The 15,047-nt window shown below is 35.2% G+C and overlaps 2 protein-coding genes across 30 annotated transcripts; one reads left to right on the top strand and one right to left on the bottom strand.

Annotated features, from left to right (window-relative positions):
* Positions 1-744: 744 nt before the first annotated feature.
* LOC148695576 (putative LRR receptor-like serine/threonine-protein kinase At3g47570) lies at positions 745-13,948 on the top strand. Of its 19 annotated transcripts, none has more exons than XR_015964680.1 (10): positions 745-967; positions 1,075-1,181; positions 1,346-1,418; positions 1,521-1,545; positions 2,937-3,001; positions 3,930-4,025; positions 4,714-5,397; positions 5,490-5,554; positions 5,638-5,730; positions 5,862-7,218. XR_015964680.1 is itself a non-coding variant. In XM_088697828.1 (2 exons), exons 1-2 carry the CDS (start codon positions 10,010-10,012, stop codon positions 13,925-13,927), a joined length of 702 nt encoding a protein of 233 aa, XP_088553954.1. In that variant the 5' UTR covers positions 9,995-10,009; the 3' UTR covers positions 13,928-13,948. The 19 variants fall into 19 exon arrangements, 1 of the variants encoding a protein (XP_088553954.1); XR_015964681.1 differs by having other exon boundaries at positions 745-1,181; positions 5,862-5,909; positions 5,949-7,218; XR_015964684.1 differs by having other exon boundaries at positions 745-1,181; positions 5,862-5,934; positions 6,014-7,218.
* LOC148695577 (uncharacterized) lies at positions 10,559-13,510 on the bottom strand. Of its 11 annotated transcripts, none has more exons than XR_015964696.1 (8): positions 13,185-13,510; positions 12,924-13,112; positions 12,652-12,759; positions 12,401-12,499; positions 12,157-12,213; positions 11,843-11,972; positions 11,668-11,735; positions 10,559-10,741 (listed from the first exon to the last, which is right to left on the bottom strand). XR_015964696.1 is itself a non-coding variant. In XM_088697832.1 (7 exons), the coding sequence occupies exons 1-4, from the start codon at positions 13,378-13,380 to the stop codon at positions 12,177-12,179; spliced, it is 468 nt and encodes a 155-aa protein (XP_088553958.1). In that variant the 5' UTR covers positions 13,381-13,510; the 3' UTR covers positions 10,559-10,741; positions 11,668-11,735; positions 11,843-11,972; positions 12,144-12,176. The 11 variants fall into 11 exon arrangements, 6 of the variants coding, with proteins under 6 accessions (XP_088553958.1, XP_088553957.1, XP_088553959.1 ...); XR_015964699.1 differs by having other exon boundaries at positions 12,401-12,477; XR_015964697.1 differs by lacking the exon at positions 12,924-13,112.
* Positions 13,949-15,047: the final 1,099 nt, after the last annotated feature.

Below are 15,047 nucleotides of genomic sequence, written 5' to 3'. Positions count from 1 at the left end.
TCCTCGGTTGGAGACGGTTTTTTGTGGTAGGGGTAAAACGAAACCTATGACCCTTTGGCCTTTGGTTGGAGATGAAGGTAAAGATGACCCTGTACTGTTCATTAAAATATTAATATCTTAGAGGGCTAAAAGGTTTGTTCCATTGGAGATGGTCTTATTGAACTTGACTGTGAGACTGACTTTGTTGCTCGAAATGATATCTTTCAATACTTGGTAAGTGCGATTGATATGATCCCCCATATTTTTTTAGTTCTATTTGATTAGTTGTTGTTATAAGTATATGGTTGCGTACTTAGTGAGTGTATTCAATTGAGATTTTAAGGGATTTTAATTTTTTTTAATAAATTCAGGGGTATTCAATCAGGATTTTAAATGATTAACTGAAATTCAATGTGTATTCAATCAGAATTTTAAGATAATTTATTAAAATCCTTAGATATCTGGGTGTATTCAATTAGAATTTTAAAGAAGTTTATAACATTCTAGTGTATTCAATTAGAATTAGAATTTAAAGAATTTAGAAAAGTTGAGGAATTAGAGGGAATTGAAGAGATTTTATAGTTTATTTTAAGTATCCACGAGTCTCAACTCTTCCTATAAGATTTCGAGAGAATTAAATCAAAATTTTACATGAAATCTCTAAAAATCAGTTAAACTCTATAAAATTTCATAAATTTATACATCCAGTAAAATCTTTCAAAATTCCAATTAAATATACCCACTTCATTTCAGTCGTCCTTTTTTTCCCTTATTTCTTCTTCCTCTGCTTTGCTTTAGCTGCTGCTTCTTCTTCTCCCCCCTTTTGGTTCCCCCTCTCTTGCTTTATTTCTTCCGATGTTTTCTCTCTCTCTCTCTCTCTCTCTCTTGCTCTCTTCAAAATCCCACAACAGTGTTTGGATTTGGAGGCTTTTGCTCTGTTGGGTTTTTTTTTTTTTTTTTTTTTTCCAATAACTCAAAGGGCCGAAAGGTATTCCCATTTCATATTCTTCTCTCCCAATTTCTTTAGGGTTAATTTCAATTTTCTTATGCTGTTTGCAGCGGTGCTTTTTAGGGTTTAACTATTTGATTTCACAGATTCATTACAGACACAGTAAATAAGTACATTTTAAATTCGTATTTCATAACTTGGTTGCTTAATTCTACTGCCACTGTTCATCGGCCTCTCCTACGAAACAGCAAGGGTATGCAGAGATCATAATAGATGGGCTTTTTATTTTTATTATTTTTTTATCTTTTACATAATGCTCTTAAATGTTAATTATACATAACATGGAGTAAGGTTATAACTCATCATCATCAGCATCTTATTTATAACAATGTTGCCAAAATGCATTCTGATTATCAGGTATATCACTATGGAAGAACCAGAGCAAGTCCTCCACGAATACGGCTTGCATGGTGAATTTTAATCTTTCCAGGTACACCCATATCTATATCCCAAACAACTGTTATTATGTATCAATTTGTTAGAGTCAACAAATGTTAGAGTCAATTTATATAATTGATTTTTTGCTTTCCAGGTACAACCATATCTCACTCCCTCTGGTACTCTCTCTCTCTAAAATCTCTGTTGGGTTTCTACCAATATGTCAATTTGTATAATTTCTTTTTTGATGTGGGATTTGGTGCATTTGATTTGGGTTATGGTTTGAGATGTTATTTGGAAGATTTCATTTTTGAGTTGGATTCATGGTTTTTGCTTAAGATCTCTCTTTTTATTTATTTTATTTTTTTTATGGTCGCTGTAGCTTGCTGTGCATGTGATATTTTCTTCCATGTCCAATATTATCCAAATTCATTACTGCATTTCAAGAGCTTGCGACTTATAACTTCGCTCCCAAATCCCAAGTGAGTCTTAGATAGCAAATCACCCTAATAACCATTCTAAATACGTTAAATGGTGAAAGCGAGAAATGGTGAATCTAAATGGTGGTGTGGTACATCATGTAGAATCTTTTGAATTCAATTTGTCTTTTTTTTCTTCCCCTTTCTGTTAATTTAAATTGGGATTGGCTACTGATTTGTTTTTCCAGATTAGGAGGAAAAGAGAAATCATGTACATTTCACTGTTTTGGAACATTGCAAATAAATTGAATACACAAACAAATTAGGAAAAGATAAAGGATTATGCTTGATGACTGATTGGTTTATGGATTAGTTGTATGATTTGTCGTGTAGATCATGGTTTTCAGGTCTTTTACAGTTTTAGTGGTTGTGCTTAAGGGTAGATGATGTAGGATGGAGATAGTTTTTAGAGAATGCTGGATTTACATTCGTTTGGGTACATTCAAGTAGTTTTGTGTCCCTGTGAGGTATTTGGTATTCCTCATAGTTTCGTTCTTGACCATATTCCTTCTTGAATCTTCATCGATAAAGTGTTTCTTTGAGCTATTCTTTAAATTTGTCTTTTATGTTTGACCCAGTTATGACTTTCCCTACCTTTGTGTGCATGTACTGGTTTTAATTTATTTGCATTTTATTTGAAATGATTCGAATTGAATATTTATAACCAGAAGAAGTGATTTTTCTAATTGTGATAATTGTGCCTCATGTTTTGTTGAGGACTTTGATATTCTAATTTTTTCATGATAATACATCATTTCTTCTTGATAATACATCATGTTTGGGTGTTTAAACAATATTTGCCTAAAAGTATGCTCTGTTTTCTAGTGGTATTTCAAATAAGGTAACTTCCCCAAACACTGACATTTTGGTTTTCTATTGGTATGCGTGAAACCAGCTTGATTCAGGTTACAAGGTTGAGAGGGTTGCGGATACTTGTCATAAGTGGATAGTTAATCATGTTCAATAACCTTAGTTGGAGGGCCATTCACTTAAATTTTGGTTTCAAGTTGTAGAAAGATGGCTTTTTATGGGAATTTGGAATTAGCATATCACTTTTTGCAACACTAAATTGGGTTATAATGGATATGCAGATCTTTGAGAGGATAAACACTGTTTGACTGATCGCACAAGATTGGTTCCTGTGACCACTGCTCAGGTGTAGTTTCTTTTTATATTATGTTGAATTGACGACAAATAGTGCTCATCTTTGTTAATTGGATAGGATAAGCACTAATTGTCATCAATTCAAGGAAACATTAGTTTCTACTCGACCATTGCCTGCACTTTTGGACCATTTTATATGTGAATTTGATGCGAAAATGTTTACTTTTTGTGTTTAAATATGTACGCAAAATAAAACAATTATGTCTGTTGAGGATATCATTGCTCTGATTGGAGATAAGTGTGATGGAGTTACTGGACGGGTAAAATTTTGGACTATTCTTTCTTCTTCTTTCTATGAAATTTTAGTATCACTTCAGGATACGTTTCGAGATATCTTAGTGCACTTAAAACCATGCCTTAAATTTGAAATCTGACATCATTTTGTGAAGTCTTCTATGCAAGAAATCCGTTGGAGTCAAAACCTATTATTCAACCCGATCTTCTAAACAGAATAAGTCTAGAGGCATCCTTGAAATCCTTTAACTATTTTAAATAGATATTCCTATACTATCAATCACATGTCAGCCGTAATTGGTCAACTGTGAAGGTCACCAACTACTCAAACAAAACCCATCTCAATTAACTTATGGGCAATGTTTTAAACGTCTCTTGACTGTATATTTTATGTTAGAAAATAATGTGATGATTATACCTTCATGAAAGAAGAGGTAGTAAAAAAGAATTAGAAAGCGAGCGAATCATATAGGCAGTTTGTAAATTCTTAAGACCATACCTCCAAACCGAATACAGCACCAAAATTCTTTTGTTCCTCAACTAGCTCTTCTTTTCTTCTTCTTCTCTCCCTCATTGACATCCTCAAATGAATGCTTCTTTGTTAATTAGAGTTGCAATAATCTTCCCATAGATGTTGTCATACCCCCATGAGCTTGCCAAAGGTACTGACTGGTTGCTGATTTCAGCTTCACGTACAAAGATGACTAGCGGGTCAAGTTCCATAAGGAGGTGGAAGCAGAAGAAGAATTGGCGTCACCCTTCAGTTTTTCAACCAAAAGGAGGTAGCCTTTATAAATGATTTACACAAGCTTCTCTGTTTTGTATCTCTGAAATTTGAGTTCTTTGACTCAAATATCCTTAGGCGGACACAAAATTTTGACCCCAACATCCAATTTAATTAATTCAACTTTGGTACGTGAGTTAAGAGTTTTTCTATGATTGTATTACTGTGTTTGATAAATGAATGATGAATTGGAAATAGTTTCTTACTTATGTTTTTATTAGGTGTGTACTAAATTGGATGTTAGTTTGGTTATTTCCGAACTTTTCACATGACTTTCATTACCTAATTCAGATTATGAAAACCCTAACCTTAATTTTGTAAATTGATTTTGGTACCTGCAAATGTGAAAAGGGTAAAGTTTCGCATCCCTTTAGTGTTTGATCCTGAAATTAATTTATCTGTGAGTCCTGGATCTCTGTACATTTCGGGTAAATTTCAACGACTTTCTCTTTTCGAATGCCTTTTTTAATTTTCTATTTTTGTCTTAGAGCTTCTGCTTTTTGGGCATTTTGGGTTGTATTTTCTATTTCCCAGTCGACTGGAAATATTGATGGGGGAGAGAGAGAGAGAAATTGCTCTTCAATAACTATGCTTATATATTTCTTAGGGTCTGGTATTTGATTAATTAGAAATGACAGCTTTACTTGATTGACGTTTTTTTTTTTTTTTTTTTTTATCAATTTAAGGTACTATGAATTGGGACCCAACAATCCACCATATGCTGCCAAGTTCTACGACTTTTGTGGGGCTGAGGATCCTGAAGCATCCATCTGCACTACCAGTTTCCATGTTTCTATGATGACGATTGATCCATGTAATATCTCTCTTTTAAGATTCATCATTTCATTCAGTCTTGCTCTTGCACTCTAACCAAGGTTCTGTATCTCCAATAATCTCATCTCTTTTATAGAAACATGAAGTTGATGCGTAATTGGGTTTTTTTTTTCTTTCCTTGAGGTCTCTGTTTATTTTCATTACTGTATTGATGTTTTCTGCCGTTGTTTATACAATTCTAAGAGGATAGAGATTAATGGCATGAGGGTAAAAAAAAAAACAAGGGAAGGAGGGAAAGATGAGGAATGCACGGGTTGGCCTGAGTTTTATTTAATTGGTTTGGGATTTTGTTTATGTTTGGGATTCTTTTCCCTAATTAATATTTTTTTTTAATTCATATAGAATTTTGTTTATGTTTGGGGTTGTCATGTTCGAGTATTTAATTTGGTATTTAGTAGTTTACGTTACAGTTGTCGGTTTTCCAAGCGATAATGCTTTTTCTGATATATGTGCAAATATTAACACTTTGTAGATTTTCAGTTTTTAAACAATAAGATAATGTATCCGCTTAGACTCCAGAGTGCTTTGTCATTAAGGTAAATGATTTTTGTTTTTTGCTTTGTGCCTTTTCTGATTCATGTTTTAACACGTATTGAATAATTTCCAAATTAACGATTGGTTCTTGCAGCTGCGTGAAGGGACGGACTATTCAAGCTTCGCAAGTTAATTTAAGGGTTTTAATCACTATATAAGGTTTCCATTTCTAATCCTTATTCCTTCCGCCTTTCCCCTTATTAAGAAAATTTTACTAATTGTAATTGTTAAATGTTATTAAGGTGAGAAAGGGATCATCGATCTGAAATGAGCTTTTTATGTAGCAATTTATCCACTCATTCACCTCAAATTCTTTTTCTTCATAGATTGTTCTGGTACCTGCTCTCTCGTTTTTTTCATAGGCACAACTCTTTAATTCTTCTGTCTGTTTTCAGCTTTGAATTTTGGATGACAGGCTCTGTGCTTATACATCGATTTCTCTGCTTCTTCTTTGTAAATCTTGCAGGTCAGGACGACACACCTATTGGGGCAATGTCGGGATGTTTAGGCTTGGGTGGAGACGTGGACTTATAGAAGAGGTGAAGTAGCTTAGCTCTCTGTCATTAACTTTATCTGTTCTATGCATCTCTACAATCTTACAATGCTCTTTTATTAAAGTGCAAGATGTTGGGACCGGTTACTGGAATACGAGATTTGGAACAAAAGTGGTTGACAATGCTAGAGTTGAAACCAAGTGTGAAATTCACATTGAAAATGACTGGTCAAAATGCTAATCATATTCTGAAAAATGTTGGGTTTCCTGATGAGTACTCTGGCCGAATTCAAGAGGCTAATTTAGTGATTTGCAGTTAATTTTGTAAATTTATTGAATGAAGTCATTTGTTATTTAGCTTATCTTGTGTTTAGTTTGGTTTTAGGAGAGGGTTGCACATGATCTGTAGAATCACAATTAAGGGTCAGTTTTTCCAACAATTTTTCTTTTTCTTTTTGCTGCATGTTTGTGCATGTGTGGTCTCTGAGATTTTGTTTTTAGTCACTGTTGATTTGTAGTTTATGTCTTCCTTTGGCTACATATTGACACAAGTTTATTCTCGGCATTTTTTTGTTAGGGTAAGTGGTTTGGCGAGTTCTGTATTATCATATAATCTTTGGGGCTATTTTAAGTAAAAATGAAATGTTGACATTGATATATCATGCGGCACACTTAATTCACACTACTATATTCGGTCTTCATGTTTCCATTGCAACGCTCTGCATTTCCCACCCGATGAATTTTTTAATAAAGATGTAGTTAAAGCAATTACATGCTCTATCAAGTATGTTTTATATGTGGTTGTGGTAGTTGCAAGGAAATGAAATGTTTGTGCTGATAATTGGTAGTTTAAATATATAGAAATAGAGAGTAATTATAATTGGAGCACCTAGGATATTTAACATTGTTTTCTTTTCCATGTAATTTTTTCTCATGCTTAACATCTGCTTTTGTCTATGCATTTGATTCAAGTGCTATTTTTGTTAGTGTTAATTTTGGGTTGCATATCAACAAACTAACCCAGTTAATTTTGCTTAGTGTTGATGTATAAGGTGAACTCTCATTGCATCAACTTGAACAAACATTCTTCTACTTAATTGCCTAGCTGCTGAAACAAGAACGAAACACTTTTTATGTTTTTTTGTTCAACTGCTAAAACAGGTGGCTGGCCTGTAGGACATATATTTTGCCATCTTAACTTCAAGGGCAATATATGTGTAAAATGCATGTTGCTTCTGTTTCTCAGGGAAACAAAGAAAGCATTTTTTGCAACCATATCTTTTGTAATCAGCTCGGTTGAATGTATATAAAAGCCAAACTACTTATCTTACCGACACCGTTAACTCATCTATCCTTTTTGTTTGTTCATGATTATGTTGAATTTTTTTCCAGGTTAAAATGTGTTTTATTAAGGCTGGTGCATTCAAGTCCTGTAGCAACGCACAGACATTTTTTCTAGCATTTCCCAAAAAATTTCCCCCCATCCTTCAACCCTAGCCCCCAAACCATGATAATTTCCTAATGACCAGTCAAGCCTTATCTTAATTTCTAAAACCTAATGGACCCGTGGAGGGGTCGTCCTTGGATTCAATTTGCATTCTCCTTATCTTGATTACTTACCGCACTTTGCACTCTCCTTATCTTGATTCCTAACCACTATATATCAGTGTATCATGACATTTTCCAACACTAGAGACAATATAGTTGACCCACATGGTGTATGCTTATTCCATTCTATAATCTGGTGCTGAGTTTTTTTTTTTTTTTTTTTTTTTTTGTGAGACCTCTCACTTACAAGTGAAAGAGGAATACCACTAGACCGTAATAAGTGACCAATCTGATGCTAAGTTAGTTACTTGCAAAATAGTAACGAAGTGTACAATGAGTTAGTGAATAAAAGGTGCCTTAGTGGTTACTCAATGAAAGAATTGTACAATATATGAGTTTCCGAATTATGTTCCAAAACTTATCGCGTTGAACCTGCAGTCCTTCAATCTTTCAGGCTCTCTGTCACCACATGTTGGGAATTTGAGTTTTTTGAGAGTACTTTCTCTCACCAACAATAACTTGAGCCACAAAATTCCTCCAGAAATCGGCCGTCTCTCAAGATTGCAAGATATAGTTTGGGAGAATAATTCCCTTACCGGTGAAATTCCCTCAAACTTATCGCGTTGCTCTCAACTAACCAGAATTGCTTTTGGTGGGAATTTGCTGGTTGGAAGACTTCCTGAGGAGGTTGGCACTTTGTCGAAGTTGAGAATAATTTCGATACTCTTCAACAAACTTACAGGAAGTATCCCCTACCCCTTTGCCAATTTATCATCTCTTGAGTTGCTTATGGCACCTGGTAATGATTTTTATGGGAGTATTCCAGATATCTTTGGTCAAACGGCCAATTTTAAAGTTCTTGGTTTGGGTAGTAATAGGTTCTCAGATGTGATCCCTCCCTCACTCTGTAATCTCTCTTCCATTAGTATCATTGACGTTACAGTCAACAGAATCCAAGGCACTTTACCTCCAAACCTAGGTATTGTCTTTCCAAGTCGAATATTTAGGGGTCGGCCACAACAAATTTACTGGACCTCTTCCTATTTCGTTATCTAATGCCTCAACTCTAACTTATCTTTGGATGGAAGGAAACAAATTTCAGGGGGAGGTTCATTCTTTGAAAAGTTTAGTTAATCTTGAGTCCTTGAATATTGCTTACAACAATCTTGGAAGGGGGGAAATCGATGACTTGAGCTTTGTTTGCGATCTGACTAATGCTACCCGTTTACGACAACTGATGTTCGATACAAACAATTTTGGGGGCAATTTAACTCAATGCATGGCCAACTTGTCTTCTTCTCTTGTATTCTTGCATGTAGAACACAATAAAATATCAGGAAGCATCCCCTATGGGATTGGAAATCTGGCTAAGCTAGAGAGCATTTGGTTTGCCCAGAACCAATTTTCAGAAAGCATCCCCACTGATGTGGGAAAGCTTCGGAAGTTGTACGAATTAGATTTGGGTTTTAACAATCTCTCCGGCTATATCCCAACGTCATTTGGGAATTTAAGTGAACTATCCATATTGAGTTTAGCCAGTAACAAACTCACAGCAATATTCCCTCAAGTCTAGGTAAGTGCCGGAAATTGGTCTGTCATCTTCCTATGTGGAATTGGTCTGTCATCTTCCTATGTGGAATTGCTAATAACAACCTCAGCGGTATCATATCCCCTCAAGTCATTGGTCTGTCATCTTCCTATGTGGAATTGGATTTCTCTAAAAATCAGTTGACTGGTTTCCTTCCCAAAGAAGTTGGAAATTTGATAAATCTGGAGAATTTTCGCGTTTCTCAAAACATGCTGTATGGGGAAATTCCAACAAGTCTTGGTAGTTGCATAAAAATTGAATCTCTAGACCTGCAAGGAAACTTCTTTCAAGGGACGATTCCATCATCTCTGAGTTCACTAAGAGGAATCAAAGAATTATATCTTTCTCGCAACAACTTGTCAGGCTCGATTCCAGAATTCTTAGAGCGTCTTCAAGTTTTGCAATCTTTGAATCTATCTTATAACAACTTTGAGGGCATGGTACCAATGAAGGGGGTTTTCAGGAATGCAACTGCCACATCGATTGAAGGAAATAGCAAGCTTTGTGGGGGAATTCCTGGATTCCATTTGCCCAACTGCAAACTCCAACATTCCAACAAGGGAGGATTAAGCCCAAAAATGAAATTGATAATTTCTCTAGTTTGTGGGATTCTTGGGGTTACTTTTGCACTAGTCTTTTTGTACCTCCGTCGGCCACAGAGGGCAAAAATAGAGCGGACTTCAAGTGATTCAGAAAAATTTCTCTCGGTCTCTTACCAAAGTCTTCTCAAAGCTGCTGATGGATTTTCCTCTGTCAACTTGATTGGTATGGGCAGTTTTGGGTGTGTCTATAAAGGAGTACTTGAGCAAGGTGAAACAATTGCTGTCAAAGTACTCAACCTTGCTCGTCTGGGAGCTTACAAAAGTTTTATTGCTGAGTGCGAAGCTTTAAGAAATATTAGACACCGTAATCTTGTCAAGGTACTCTCGGCATGTTTTGGTTTTGATTATCGCGGTCACGACTTCAAGGCCTTAATTTATAGTTCATGGTTAATGGGAGCTTGGAGGAATGGTTGCATCCAACTCATACAATTGGTGAGACAAGTCAGAGGCCAAGGAACTTAACAATTTCTCAGAGGTTGAATATTGTTATTGATGTTTCTATGGCACTGGATTATCTCCATCATCATTGTGAGACGCCAATAGTTCATTGCGACCTCAAACCCAGCAATATTCTTCTCAATGAGGACATGGTTGCACATGTAGGTGACTTCGGGTTGGTGAGGTTCCTCCCAAAAGCTGCTGAAAATTCTTCGGGAAATCAATCAAGTTCTTTAGGGATCAAGGGAACTATTGGTTATGCTCCTCCAGGTAAATACACAGTTGTCTATTTTTTCCTAGCTAGTATTTTAAGATTGTGCAGTATTTATTTTAAAATTTTCAAATATGAAATGGGCTTTTAGCACTTCACTAGAAAATTAGAATATAACTAGCCAGATTGCCCGCGCCCGCGCGATGCTGCGGGTTTCAAAGCTGTATAAAACGTGTCAAAATCCTAAATGGAAACATATACTTGTAATGAGGAACAACATAGGTTTCCAGGGATGGAGTACTTTTTATATAAATGTGAAAATTTATTTATAATCTTATTTACAATGAGGAACAAAATTGACCAAGGGTGGAGTAATATTTACATGAGTAACAAAATGTGTCCATGGGCAGGGTTCTGCATTAGGTAGAGCTTTCTCCTTTCTTCTCACATGTAGGTTTTGTTTTGTCTGTTACATAATTGGAAAAAACAGAAAGTTGTTAATGTACGTGAATAACAGTCTTAGTGCAAATGAGAGAACAAAACTTAAACAAAGGAATAGCATATGCTGTGAAGAGGCTGTTAAAACTTGTAAGAGTCAATCAATAACAACAACTTCAATTAATACATAGTTTGTTGTAATAGGCACATGAACATATTCAAAAGAAAATTCTAGTTAAACCTAGAAAGTTTTGTATTGAGGATTGTGGGTTTATCAATGAAGTAGAAGATGGTGGAAAAACTCGTATGCTTCCTCTTTGTCCTATTAAAATCTGATGAATAAATTGTAGCCTAATAATTACCAGAACTCCTCAATTAATCAAGACATGTTCAAATTCACACTAAAATAATAATTGGTTCCGGACCCACGATTCATCAAAATTCATGAATTATGACCCAGATTTTGAGATATTCATGTGAGGGTTTTCTAACATGCTTCTTTTTCTGTGTATGAAAACTAAAAGTCAAACACTGTCAGTAAAATGAATGCAAATTATACTAAAAACAGTGAGAAAAAACAGAAATTATATATAAATATATATATATATAGAGAGAGAGAGAGAGAGAAAGAGATGGCAGAAGCAAAAAGCAACAATGATAATTGGAAGAACGAACATACTATACATATCTCCTTTTCTTTTTCCCAATTTATATTTACTTTTCCCTTCTCCTCCTTCAAGGGTCTCTTTACTTTCATGGTTAACTTTTTACTGTAATTGTCTTTTATCCATGATGAAAAGCACTTCTAATGCTAATCTCCTTGTTGGCTCAAACCATGTGGTATATTCAATCCTTTTAGGCATATCTACCATGGTCGTCTAAAATAAGGGATGAAGAAGGATGATGGGAGCAAGAAATAAAGGAATGAAAACAACTTAAATAAAATGTTTTTACCCTTCATTTTGTGCAGTCCTTCTATTACAGTTCTTCTTCTAGATTTCTCCCATGTATTTCTACTTCCTCTGTAACGCAAAAATGAAAAATAAAAACTAAAGATATGAAATGCTTATAAAATAGGCCATACATTTTCATGTCCTAGATAAAGTTCCATGTTAATGGCATTACTGACCGTAATCTTTATGGGCATAATGGCTGATGTACTGGTGCGAGGATATGTTGGTTGGAACTCAAGGAGTGCTCTGTTGGTTTTAGAGCCAGGTCTTCCCAAGGTACATGGATATACAAATCCTACCTGGAGACTGCATAGGAGGGATAATGCATTCAAAGACTTTAGTAATTCACTTTATAATGAGTTACATATTTGATATTTGTGTCAAATTCGTATGAGCAGTACTTCTAATTGTGTGTATGTGCGTTTGCGCGTAAATGTACTAAAATCAAACTCAGGTTCAAGAAGATATAGAATATGTTGGAAGTCGTTACCAACAGAATTCACAGAGGATTCACTTTATGACCCGCTTAGTGCTGATGGAACCAAAACTGTGAACATCGTTAAAAGCAGCCTTCAGGTGAGTCTTATGAATTGCAGACTAAGCAATGAGATTTATGATGTATTCAGATATCTCAACAAATTCAGTTAAAAAAAAAAAATTATATTCCAACAGAAATAATATTGAAAACACAAATTTGAAAACCCAATTGCCATAACAAATAATGCAATTATTACCTTGCAAGAGGAGAACAGGGTGAGTATTGAAATCGGAGCAGCCTTCTCGACAACCTCATCTGTTAACTTGTTAATCCCTTCATCAGAATCACACATTATCTAGTACCAACCAAACCAAACAATTAACTAAAAAAACCATCAACAACAACAACAACCAAGCTTTATCCACTTGGGGTCGGCTTAATTAAAAAATCCAAAACTTATAAAATTTAAACCCTAACTATTGGGAATTTAGATTGCAGGCAACCAACCTCTACTTGTTTTCTGCCCGTTTGCGTTCAAATTGCAGACTTTTAGTGGACGCCATCCTGATGGAAAGACTCGTTTGCGCTCATGACAAAAACAGTGCAGCAAAACCTCTAAACATGCCCAAATAAACAAACATTACGTTTAGCAAGTGGTTCATTGTTGAGGGCAACTGACAAATGCAACAAAGAAAAACTACAATCTGTGAAAAAAAATAACAAAAACTAAAATTTCAAGCAAGAAAAATGATGTTTTTTCCTCCTGTAAGGGACCATACCAGTATCCGATTCAATCGAGGGTTTTTTTCTTTTTTTCGTTTTTTAAACTTTTGGGTTTTTCTGCTCGGATTCTAAGACGACCCACGATGGTGGTGTCCATAACCCCTCTGTGGATTGTTGTGAATGTTAATGGGGGTTTTGTTGGGTGAGCGTGGAAGCCCAAATGGGCGAGCTTGGTTGGCCGATAGCTGTGCAGAAATTAGACGATATTGGCGAGGATTTTCAAGATTCCGAATCTAAGGAAGAGAAAAGAAATCTACCTTTGGGGACGTCTGAGTGGTGGCGGTGGACGCTGGAAATGAGAGAGAACCGAAGAGACTTTTGGTTCTTGAGAGAGAGAGAGCTGGAGAGATCGAGAGATCTGTACTGGAAGCAATAGAAAAGCTTACCGCGATGACCAACACGTGGCCTTATGCTTTCGAAAAGGGATAACGACAGCTGGAACTCAAGGACCATTATACCCACACGTGTACCACAGGGATAAAACTGCCATTTTACTGTTAAGATTGAAAAATAAAAGGGCAAACAAACAGCAATACAGGGGCTAAAACGTCAAATCACTGTTAATGAACAGTGTTCATCAACTGAGTTTTAGTATATATAATGTTCTGAATTGTGGAATGCAGAATATGGCATGGGACATGAAGTGTGGACACAAGGTGATGTGTACAGCTTTGGTATCCTCCTGTTGGAAATATTTACAGGAAAGCGACCAACCGATAACATGTTTGAGGGAGCTTCAAACCTTCATAACTTTGTGAAGGCAGCTCTGCCGGAGAAAGTGGAAGAGGTTTTGGATCCTGTTCTTGTTCAAGAGAGTGATTGTCATGACGAGGATAGCAAAAGGAATCACGTCCAAATTGAAAAAAGTTTAATGTCAGTTTTAGACATTGGTGTTGCTTGCTCAGCAGAGTTGCCTAGAGAAAGATTTGACATCAGTGATGCTACGGCACAAATGTGTCGGATCAGAAACAAACTTCGAGCAAGTGGTGTATGTGAATAGAAGCTTATTGTTAGTACGTGGTATAGCATGTAATATTAATATATTTTATGTGCGAGAGTTCTCGTATTTGTTAAATAAAAAAATACAGTACATATGGCTAGTTGATCAATGCTTGCCAAACAAACTTATTTGCATACGAATTATGCTTGATCGATGAAATTCTATCTTTACCAAACATTGAGTGACAAGTGGAGATGGGATCAATTTGCAGCTCTATGATAGAGCATTCATGTAAAGATGTTTTGTGTATATTCACCCCAAAACACTTTAAGTGACAAGTGGAGCGTATGTCTGGTAAAGTTAAGGGTTAAAGTTAAGTTGATGATGTAAGACTTAATTACATTTTGTAACGTCAATTTTCGGCTATATTGCTCAAACATGTTATATTATAGAGAATGTGCTAGTTTGTGAAGAAGGATTCAAAACTACATGTGTTTTTGTATTCTATCATTCTTGTTGGTATAATGATTGGCTTCTCATACAAATTTTTTATATATATATATATATATATATATATATATCATTTGCATGTTGCATTTCATTATTTTTTGGAAAGCATTTGTTTAGGGGAAGCTTAACAATTTGAAGATGTGTTTCTTTCGATGTTTATTTATTTATTTTTCTTCGACTATTTCTTTGTTTTACTTTCCTCTTTTGAATTCGTCCTCACTTTCAAGTTTCATTCTTTTGAAGTGATTCCAATTCCTAGTAAGGAAAATTTTTTCCGTCTCATCTTGTATACATAGATAATTTATCTATTCATAGTAATCATAATTACTCTCGATGAATTTCATATTTTGGAACCATTACATGATGTCATCTACACCATTGAAAGAATTATCAAATTCAATAGAGAGAATTACTGGAATTTTGCAAATCCTAAAGCCCAAGTAAAAGGTAGGATAGAATAGAAACAAATATGTTATAGAGAATATTTTTTACAAACCTTATTGTCTTTATTCAATAAATTTGAAATTTAGAATGGCTAAATATATGAAATTCAAGAAGAATAGGGGGAATAGCTCTGCCAATGCATACGTGAAAGACGATATTTTTTTTAATTAAAGTGAATGATGGGTTTTAATTTAAATGTTATTGATTTGTGATAAATGATCATTTG

This window comes from Pyrus communis, chromosome 7, assembly GCF_041283825.1.
Source record: "Pyrus communis isolate YQ-2024b chromosome 7, ASM4128382v1, whole genome shotgun sequence".
Classification (NCBI taxonomy): Eukaryota; Viridiplantae; Streptophyta; class Magnoliopsida; order Rosales; family Rosaceae; genus Pyrus; species Pyrus communis.
This window is presented reverse-complemented; position numbering and strand designations above follow the sequence as displayed.